The 10,679-nt window shown below is 38.0% G+C and overlaps 1 protein-coding gene across 1 annotated transcript in view; it reads left to right on the top strand.

Annotated features, from left to right (window-relative positions):
- Nucleotides 1–4,577: 4,577 nt before the first annotated feature.
- The window catches only part of LOC103605871 (tripartite motif-containing protein 5-like), a 27,010-nt gene continuing 20,908 nt past the window's right edge, over nt 4,578–10,679 (top strand). Inside the window, 4 exon segments of the mRNA XM_008590475.1 lie at nt 4,578–4,959; nt 4,962–4,996; nt 5,620–5,717; nt 6,390–6,618. Coding sequence (XP_008588697.1) covers nt 4,578–4,959; nt 4,962–4,996; nt 5,620–5,717; nt 6,390–6,618 — 744 coding nt within the window.

Genomic DNA, 10,679 nt, shown 5'->3' with positions numbered 1-10,679 from the left:
AATTATACCTCTGTCACACCATATATCACAGTGTTTTTAAAATGATTCATTAATTTTCTGCTTCAGTTTTTTATTCTGTTAGTTTGATAGGGAGTATACATTAAATGTTTTTCATATATTGGGTCTTAGATCCTGTTTCTTGGCATACTTCTGAAATATTTAGAATCTTTAATGTAATTTGTGACTTTATATATGTTAATGAGTGACTGTAGACTGGCAACTCCTAGGTAGCTGCAGGATGGGGCTGGTCACCTGAAAGATCAAAGCAAGATTAGAGGGTTGGGACTTTCAGATCCACTCTCTCAATCACTGGGGAGAGGAGAGGGGCCGAAGGTTAAGTTACACTAATTGTCAATGATTTAATCAGTTATGCATATTTAATGAAGCCTCCATAGAAACCAAAAGGACAGGATTTGGAGAGCCTCCAGATAGCTGAACACATGGAGGTGCCTGGAGGGTCGAAGACCAGGGAGGGGCAGAAGCTCCATGCTCCTTCCCACATGTCTCACACTATGCATCTCCTTATCTGTATCTTTTGTTATATTATTTATACTAAATAGGAAAATGTAAGTAAAGTATTTCCCTGAGTTCTGTGAGCCATTCTAGCAAATTTAGCAAACCTAATAAGGGGCTCACGGGAGCCTTCAATTAGTAACTCGTTGGTCACAAGCACAGGTAAAAACAACCTGGAGTTTGTGATTGGCATCAGAAATGGGGAGCAGCATGGTAGGACTGAGCCCTCAGCCTATGAAATCTGACCACATCTCTAGGTGGATGGTGTCAAAATTCAATTAGAGGACACCCAAAGTGTGCCTGCTGCTGAAGGATTGCTTGCTTGGTGTATGGGGGAAAAACCCACAAATCTGGTCACAGAAGTCTTCTGTAGTGGATGTTGACTGGGAATAAAGGAGATACTGAGTTTGTAAATCTTCTGTACAATAATATTAGATGATGTTGCTTAGCAGTGAAAGAGTACAATATCATTTTTTCACTGTATTTAGGAAAAGTGACCCTTTCTTATATAATATCAATAATTTGAATCTTCCTCATTCTTAGGGAAACAACTTTACCCCAGTCACAGCATAAGAAAGTTCTGTCTATACCCTTATTATCTGGATTTCTACCAAACCTAGTTGTTTCTTTCAATGTCTCTATACTTGTCTTTAGTTGTCACCTCTGGGACATGTTGCATTTAATTTTCATGAACTTATATGTCAGAAGAAGACCCATGTGTAGGGCACAATCATCTATGGTGGCCAGCAGCCCTGGGAGATGTCAGGCAGATACCTGTCATGTTTGCATCTCTACCTCCTGAATTTTGTGAGACCAAGGACGCTGCTTAGGTACTGGTGGGGTCATCCCCAAGAGTGGGGAATCTGGCTCCTCTGTCTCCTTCTGTGTCTGTTATGGCAGCAGCTGCTCTGACATTAGCTCCTTGTATCCCCACTGTGAACATAAATTCCACAGCCTCATGGCAGAACCATGTTCCTCTTCTCCCTCCTGTGTAGGCTCCTGATGCTCTTAGTTAGATAAGGGATAACTGGAAGATACACCCCGTGTTGGGATCATAGCTTGAGTCATTAACAGAGCCAGACATTGTCATATGGTGTTAACCTCTGATCTTGCCATTCATTAGAGCCTGATCTGGGTTTTAGTCCCTGCCACCTAACACCGTATGGCCTGTGGCCAGTTTTCAGTGTCTGTGCCACTGGCTAGATTACACCTCCATCACTTCTCAGCCTTGCTCTTCTTCAGGTTCCCTTTGTAGATAATGAGAGCAGAGGACAGTTTTTGTAGATCTTAATTTATCTCCATTCAGCCTTCATAACAGTCTTTTTCCTTTTCCAAGAAAGGGAAATACTTGCCAATTTTCTCATACTGGAGATCTTTCTTTTACTATCAAAACTCGGCAACCATCAGTACGTTAATGTTTATGAGGGGTCTTCAAAAATTTCATGAAAATATTCATATTATCTTCATATTATATTTTTACACAAACTTTTTGAAGTACCCTCATATTAGGATCCTCCCTTTTATTTATTTATTGCCTCAGTCCCATCTGCCCAGAGCTCCTGACATTACCCCTGAGCCTAGACTGAGGCCATAGACACATTATTGGGTCCAGGTCTGAAAGTCATCATCACTGTGCTGCCACTCTGTGATGCCTCCTCTGAATGACCACCAGCAGTAGTTTCAAATCTGGTTTGCCATTCCACTAATGTATCTTAACAGGACATAAACTATACAGGTTTATGTAGCTTGGAGAGGGGGTGCAGGACAGTAGGTACAGTTGGCATGGCTGCCTTGGGTGAGCTCTCAGTGAGCGTCCTCAGAGTGAAACAGGCAGTATTTTATGCCCATCATCTCAGCTTTTTAAGAAACCAGAGAAGATGTGTGTGTGTGAAACTACCATAGGATAGGGAAGACTAGTGCTCTGAAGGACTGATTATCTTGTTGCAAACCACTGAGCACAGTTTCCAGGGGCCTAAAAGAGACACATTTGGTAGTATATGTCACTCTCCCCTTGTGGAAAGAGAGGTCTATTATTAGTAACTGAAATTTAAGGTCTATATAAAGACTTCCCAGTCAAAATGTGCTTTATATATCAGGCTGTTTTTACTATGAGAATTAATAATGATTAGCAAGAGAGCTAACATTCCACTTTCTTATAACCCACTAGGTTTTCCAGAGGGGGGAAAAATACTAGAAGAGTGAGAAAATATCAGCTTCACAGAAAAACAGAGCTCAGGCCTACCCCTTTACCTCAATTTACCTCTCAGTCTCATGTGTTCTCCATTTCTTCCATGACCTTGTCCTGCATGTTGTCACCATATTTTTCCTAAGCAACTGTGCCTCCTTCCCAGTGGGTCTTTCCACTTCCACACAGGATCCATCTGACCCTTTACACCCAAGTGCAGAGCTAATTATACCCTCATTCTCCTTCAGTAATTAATATTGATAACTCTAACTGATAATTTACATTGATAATTTCTCCTTGCTCTTAGAAAAGAGTCCCTAAATAGTATATGATTTGGGATATATCACATTCCGTGGTCCCTGCAGGCTAATGTAACTAAAGGTCTAACAGCTCTGTACACACCGGTCACTGTGGCAATTTAAAACTAGAAGGTGCAGCATCTCTCATTAACAAGTTATTCATATATGCAGTTTGTTCTACCTGATAGATTTCTCTCCTTTCTCAGCCCATATTTTCTTCAGATTCTTCAGGATTCAGATAAATCTTTATGTTTTCAAGTTGGAATTCTTGGATAACCTTCTGTTGTCCCATTATATGTCTTCTGAACAGCATGTATGTCTCTCTGTAGAGTTTATCAAGTCTTCTCTTTTGTGTATATATATATATGTCTGATTATTTAATATATTATGAATGTTTAAGTGAAAGTCAAACTCATAATGGTTTAAACCTTCTGTTGATCTTCATGTTTTAGATTTAGGTACAGTTGCTAGCATATAATCTATCATCAATAATAATTTGCCAGAATATTTTGTCTAATATTTTGAGACTTCTCTCCCAAGACAGCATCAGTGTCAACTGTGTTTCTATTAACCAGGTCTCTGTCATGTGTGATCCTATGAATTTGTCTATATCACCTCCTTCCCCACCATCCACCTGCATATACATCTTTAGGCTCCTATAAATGTCTGTGGTAAATTTCCAGGAAGAGTCTCCACAGAATCTCCTGGCTGCTAGGGATTTCTCTACTTCCATATCCCCTTACTCTGGGTATTAACTGGGCCTTTGAAGTTACCTCCATTACTCTTTAACTCTGTGAGGGAGCAGAAAGACCCTAAGGGAAAAACCTGAATATAGAGTCACTACATCTCAATGTGTCGAAGATAAATGTTTTTTATAAGTCACTTACTATGTCTGTTTACACATTTGATGGAAGAATTTGCTCTCACTATAAACACACAAGCATTATCATTTATTGTGAGGTGATAAGTAAAATCTTTGCAGATGTACAATAGTGATGGGGTTGGTTACACTGTAGATGAACTGCTCAGGTTAGGCATTTATGATATTATAATATGTAGGAAGAGAGTTTACTGAAGTCATACTAATATCAGAGGAACTCTCCATGCTGATAGAAGAGCAAGTGTGAAAGCTCTGAGGCATAAGTAGTTTGCTGCTTCTAACGATGAAGATTTGTTGGTGTGGGAAAGAAAAGGCAGGATAGGTGGTGGGTCAAACAAAGATCTTGGTAGAAAAGGCTTCAGGCTGTCCTTCTATTCAGTGAAAGTAAAGAAAAATAGCAACCATCACACAGATAAGGATAGAATTCAGCATGTGACATTAAGTGAGAGTAAAGTGTTTAAAATTATTACGAAAATCTGTTTCAACCAGGTCAACTAACTCCTTTGTTTTTCTACATCTCTTATTTTTTTTGTCTTTTAGTATTTTGGTCTTGGCCCATTTTTTGTTTCTGCACAAACGGTATCCTTCATATTCCTACTTTTCTTACTCTGCCCCCTTTCAACCTTCCCAATCATGCAGGAATCTGTGAACAAGAGGAACCTCAGATGTCAGGACAGGCAGGAGCAGGAGAGCAGTTGCTATGGCTTCAGTATTCCAGGAGAATCTGAAGGAGAAGGTGACCTGCCCCATTTGCCTGGAGCTCCTGACAGAACCCCTGAGCCTTGACTGTGGCCAAAGCTTTGGTCAAGCCTGCATCACTGCAAACCAGGCGATGTTTATAATCTAAGAACAGGGGATCAGCTGCCCTGTGTGCCGACTCAGTTACCAGTTCGAGAGCCTGTGGCCTAATCAGCATCTGGCCAGCATATTGGAGATGCTCAGAGAGGTGAAGTTGAGCCCAGAAGAAGGGCAGAAGGTAGATCACCGTGCACACCATGGAGAGAAACTCTTAATCTTCTGTAAGGAAGATAGTAAGATCACTTGCTGGCTTTGCAAGAGATCTCAGGAGCACTGTGGTCACCACAATTCCTCATAGAGCAGGTTTCCCAGGAATATCAGGTAAGAAACAAGGATGAAGAGAAGACAGGGAAGAAAGTGGTGCCTGATGGGCAATCTCCACTTTGTCTTCTACTTTAAATAGAAGACATTCTATTTTTTCTATTCTTGTCATCATAAAATTGAGCCTTGAGATTTCTTCCCATCCCACACTTAATGTTCCAAGGCCTGAAGGACCTCTCTGTTCACTCTACACAATTACAAGAGGAGAAGCCTAGAATACATGCACTTCAACAGAAGTAAGTTGTTGGCTTTCTTGTGCTAGATGTGTACATATTTGGTGTCCAAGAAAAGCTCTGATTACCCCCTTCAGCAGGAGAATAACTGGGGTGGGTTGAGATGTAAGTTGTTTTCTTGTTGCAGAATCAGGTTCTTCTTCCAGGACAAAAAGAATCAGTACAGTCTTGGCAAGGAAATGGTGACTTCTAATATTTGAGACTTAAAGAACAAGAACACATTCACTACCTCTTGTTTTCATCCAAGTCATAGATTCTTATTGCTGCTCCACAGTTTCTGTAAATTCTAGTCTTTTCTGAGGTCAACCTGGTTTGTTCCATGTTTATCCTCTATCCAGGTGCAGAGAAAGCTCATAGCTTGACTCTGTTGTGATTTTTTCTTTCTCACAGGAAAAGCTCCAGGCAGCTCTGGAGAAGCTGAAGAAGCAGCAGCAGGAAGCTGAGCAGTTGCAAACTGATGTTCAAGAAAGGAGAACTTCCTGGAAGGCAGGAGAAGACACTTGCTGAGGGAGATAGCCAAAAAACTGGGTGGGACCTAGGGAAGGAGCCCCCTTCCTCTTTGTTTTCTGACAGTTGATAAGTCCATAAGTCATTTGATTAGTGATTAGTCCTCTTCTTTATCCTTTCCCTGATGGGGATGGGGGCCAAGGAGTGAATATGTCACAAATGAACACAGCTATTTAGAGGGAGCTATTCACACGGAAGGACTCTCTGGTCAGGATGGCTGTTGAATCCTGTGTTCCATTCCTGTGGTCTTTTTTGAGTCTGTGATGGTGCTGGGGAAAGACATTTGACAATGACTCGTGGTTCTGTCCTAAGTGTTCAACTTTGAACAGGGTTTCAGGGGGGGGAGTGAAGAGTAATGTGGGCAGGCATGAGTGTGCTGGACAGCTGAGTGAAAGCTCAACCACAGCCAGTTATTCTTTTTTGGATCAATACTAGCCTTGTTAATTCCATCTTAGGTCATTGTTTTGGAATGACACGAAGAGAAAATAATAGTAATAACATACTTTCCTAAGAACTGCTCCCCTGCTTCTATTTTATGTCCCTAGGAGAGATCTCCATAGAAAATAGTTTTTTATTTATTTTTATTATTTTTTTTATTTTGGCTCCCAGCCTCTGCCTGATAGTCTGAGAGCCTTTTCTCTTTCTCATCCCTGAAGAATCAAATACAGTGTGAGAGAGAATTGTCCAGAGTTTGAAAAATTGAGAGGCATCCTGAACTGTGAAGAGCAGAATCAGCAGCAAAAGCTGGAGAAAGAGGAGGGAGATATTCTGAAAATCCTGGCAGAGTCTGAAAATGAGCTGGCCCAGCAGAGCCAGGTAGTGAGAGATCTCATCTCAGATGTGGTACATTGATTGCAGGGGACAGTGATGGAGATGCTGCAGGTAAGACTTGGAAAGAAGCCCCAGCAACTGAGATTCAGGAAAAATGAAGACTACTTTCTTCTGTTCGGTGTTTCTGTGTCCTTTCTGGTGGTGATAATAAAGTTATTTCTGCCCTGCATTACCACTTTTCTTCATCAATTTCAGAAGTTATAGGAAAGATCCAGTGTGTTAATAACCAGGGAAAATTCCATTTTAAGAAATTTTTCAAGTGCAGTGTGAAAATTTGAGCTTGGAGAGAAGATCCATTGTGTCCATTGCTGTGTTATATGTAGGTCTTTGATCTAATGTTGAGCATGTTTTCGGGCAACTTTTCGTCATTGGCAAACAAATGCACTTCAGATTATGAGACAGCTTTTTATTTTTTTTCTCATGTTAAATAAGTTGAGTCTTTTTCTTTATCTCCTGAAAAAATTGTGAAGGACTGGTTTTATTTCTTCTTTAAATAATAAAAGGAATTCACAAGTAAAGACATCTCAGACCTTTTTTATTTTTCTTTTTGAAAAATGTAAACATTTCATTTATTTATTTTTTGTTTGTATTGGGATTATTTAGATTGTTTTACATCTCCTGAGTCTGCTTTTTATTTCTCTGTAGGAATTTTTAATATTTTATCTAAGTTCTCAATTATGTAGGCCTAAAGTTACTTATAAAAATTATGTATAATATGCCAACTTCTATTTTTTAATTTTGTTAACTTTATTTATTTTATATGTATTTATTTTTTAAATTAACGATATATAATGTAGTTGGTTTTCATGCCCTTTACCAATTCCTCTGTTTCCCCCATCCATCTCGCCCTCCCACTCCCACAAACAGCATATCTGTTAACTTATCTTAACAAATTCAAGGAATTATTACGATAGTTTTGTCTCATCCCCTCATTTATTTGTTTGTATATTTATTTATTTATTTTTATTAGCTCCCACATATAAGTGAGAATGTGCAGTATTTCTCTTTCTGTGCCTGGCTTATTTCACTTAACATAATTTTCTCTAAGTTCATCCATGTTGCTGTGAATGGTAGTATTTCATTCGCTTTTGTGGCAGAACAGTACTCCATTGTGTTGATGTACCACTTTTCCTTATCTACTCATCTGATGGTGGGAATTTAGGCTGTTTCCAACTCTTGGCCATTGTAAATAATACTGCAATAAACATGGAAGTGCAGGTATCCCTTCAACATGATGATTTCCATTCCTTTGGGTATACACCCAGCAGTGGGATTGCTGAATTATATAGTAATTCAGCCTGTAGTTGTTTGAAGAAACTCCACACTGTTTTCTCTAATGGCTGCAGTAATTTACAGTCCCACCAAAAGTGTAGGAGGCTTCCCTTTTCTCTGCATCCTCACCAGCATTTGTTTTTCTCTATCTTTTTGATAATGGTCAGTCTGACTGGTGTGAGATGATATGTCAAGGTAGTTTTGTTTTCAGTTTCCCCAGTACTTATTGATGTTTAGTATTCTTTCATGTGTCTTTGGCCATTTGTATGTCTTTCTTTGAGTAATGCCTATTTAGCTCCTTTGCCCATTTTTTAACTGGGGTACTCATTTTATTGCTGTTTGAGCTCTTAGTATATTCTGTATATTAATCCTTTGTCATATGTGTATTTTGCAAATATTTTCCCCCACTCTGTTGGTTGCCCTTTTGCTCTGTTAATTGTTTCTTTTGCTGTGCAGAAGGTGTTTAGTTTAACATAATCCCATTTGATTATTTTCCTTTTGGTTGCTTGTGCTTTTGGGGTCATATTCATAAAGTTTATGTCAAAATCCTACTTCCTGAAGTGTCTCTTGTATGTTTTCTTTTAGGTGTTTTATTGTTTCAGGATGAATATTTAATTATTTAACCCATTTTGACTTGATTTTGGTATATGGTGAGAAGTATGTATCTAGTTTCATTGTCCTACATATGAATATCTAATTTTCCCAGCATCAGTTACTGAAGAGGCAAAAGAGTTGCCTTTGCTGAAGATCAGATGGTGTAGGTGTATGGGCTGATTTCTGTGTTCTGTATTCTTTTCCATTGATCGCTGTGTCTGTTTTATGCCAGTATCATGCTGTTTTGGTTACTATAGCTTTGTAGTATGGTTTAAAGTCAGGTAGTGTTATGCCTCTGGCCTTATATTTTTGTTCAGGATTGCTTTGGCTATTTGTGGTCTTTTGTTATTCCATTTGAATGTGAAAATTGTTTTTTCCATTTCTGAGAAGAATGTCATTGGTATTTTGATAGGGATTGCATTGAATCTGTAGATCACATTGGGTAGTATGGACATTTTCACAATGCTAATTCTAACAAGGCAAGAGCATGGGATATCTTTCCATGTTCTTGTATCCTCTTTGGTTTTTCTCAGCAGTGGTCTGTAGTTCTCACTGTAGAGATTTTTCACATGCTAAGCTAACTTTACTCCATGGTATTTTATTTTTTTGGTGACTATTGTAAATGGGCTAGCTTTCTTGATATCTTTTTCTGCTAGTTCATTTGTTGGGGGGAAAATACTACTGTTTTTTGCATTTTCATTTTGTATCCCACAACTTTGGTGAAATCATTTTTCAACTCTAAGAGTTTTTTTTGAAGAGTGTTTAGGCTGTTCTATTATAGGATCATGTCATCTGCAAACAGGAATAATTTGACTTCATCTTTTCCAATCTGGTTACCCTTTATTTTTTTCTCTTCTCTGATTGCTCTGGCTAGTATTTCCAATACTATGTTGAATATGAGTGGAGAGAGAGGACCTCCTTGTCTTGTTCCTATTGTTAAGGGAAGAGCTGTCAACTTTTCTCCATTTAGGATGATATTGGTAGTGGGTTTGTCATCTATGGTTTTAAGTGTGTTAAGCTACCTTCCTTCTATACCTAATTTAAATTCATTGAAAGTCTTCAACAGATATTGAGTTTTGTCAAATGTTTTCTCAGCATCAATCGAGATGATCATGTGGTTTCTATCTTTGACTTTGTTGATGTGGTGTATCACATTTACTGAGTTGCTTATGTTGAACCATCTTTGCATTCCTTGAATGAATCCCATTTGATCATGGTGTATAATTGTATGTATGTGTTGCTATATTCTATTTGCTAATATTTTATTGAGAATTTTTTCATCTATATTCATCAAAGATAGTGGCCTCTAGTTTTCCTTTTTTCTATCTTTGTCTGGTTTTGGTGTCAGGGTGATATTTGCCTCATAGTATGAGTTTGGGAGAATGGCCTCTCATTCAATTTTTCAGAATAGTTTGTAGAAAACTGGTATTAATTCTTCTTTAAAGGTTTGGTAGAATTCTGCAGTAAAGCCTTCCTGTTCCAGGCTTTTCTTTGTTGGAAGACTGCTGATTACAGCCTCAGTCTCTTTGATTGTTATTGGTCTGGTTCATATTTTCTATGTCTTCTTGGTTCAACCTTGGTAGTTTTTGTATGTTCTAAAATTCATCCATTTCTTCTAGGTTTTAAAATTTGTTTTCATATACTTGTTTATAATAGTCTCTAATGGTTCTTTGTACTTCTGAAGTATCAGTTGTAATATCTCCTTTTTCATTTCTAATTTTTTAAATTTGTGTCTTCTCTCTTCTGTTTTTAGTTAGCTAAGCTAATGGCTTGTGAATTTTATTTATCTTCTTGAACAACCAACTTTTTGTTTAATTGACCACTTGTATCATTTTTGGAGTTTCTATTTCATTTAGTTCTACTCTGATCTTAATTATTTCTTTCTGTCTACTAACTTTGAGTTTGGATTGTTCTTGTTTTTAGTTCGTTGAGGTGACATGTTAGGTTGTTTACTTGCCATCTTTCCATTTTGCTGATGTAAGCATTTATTTCAATAAACTTCCTTCTTAGTACTCCTTTTGCAGTATCCTACAGGTTTTGGCATTATGTGCCATTATTTTCATTATTTTCAATAAGTTTTTTGATTTTCTTTTTAATTTCTTCTTGGACCCATATGTCATTAAGTATAATGCTGTTTAATTTCCACATATTTGCATAGTTTCACATTTTCATTTTTTATTGGTTTCTAGTTTAAATCAATTATGGCCTGAAAAAGCACATGGAATAATTCCGTTTTTTTTTTTTTT

This window comes from Galeopterus variegatus, unplaced genomic scaffold, assembly GCF_000696425.1.
Source record: "Galeopterus variegatus unplaced genomic scaffold, G_variegatus-3.0.2 Scaffold6130, whole genome shotgun sequence".
Taxonomy (NCBI): Eukaryota; Metazoa; Chordata; class Mammalia; order Dermoptera; family Cynocephalidae; genus Galeopterus; species Galeopterus variegatus.
Note: the sequence above shows the minus strand (reverse complement) of the source record. Positions and strands in the feature narration are given on the sequence as shown.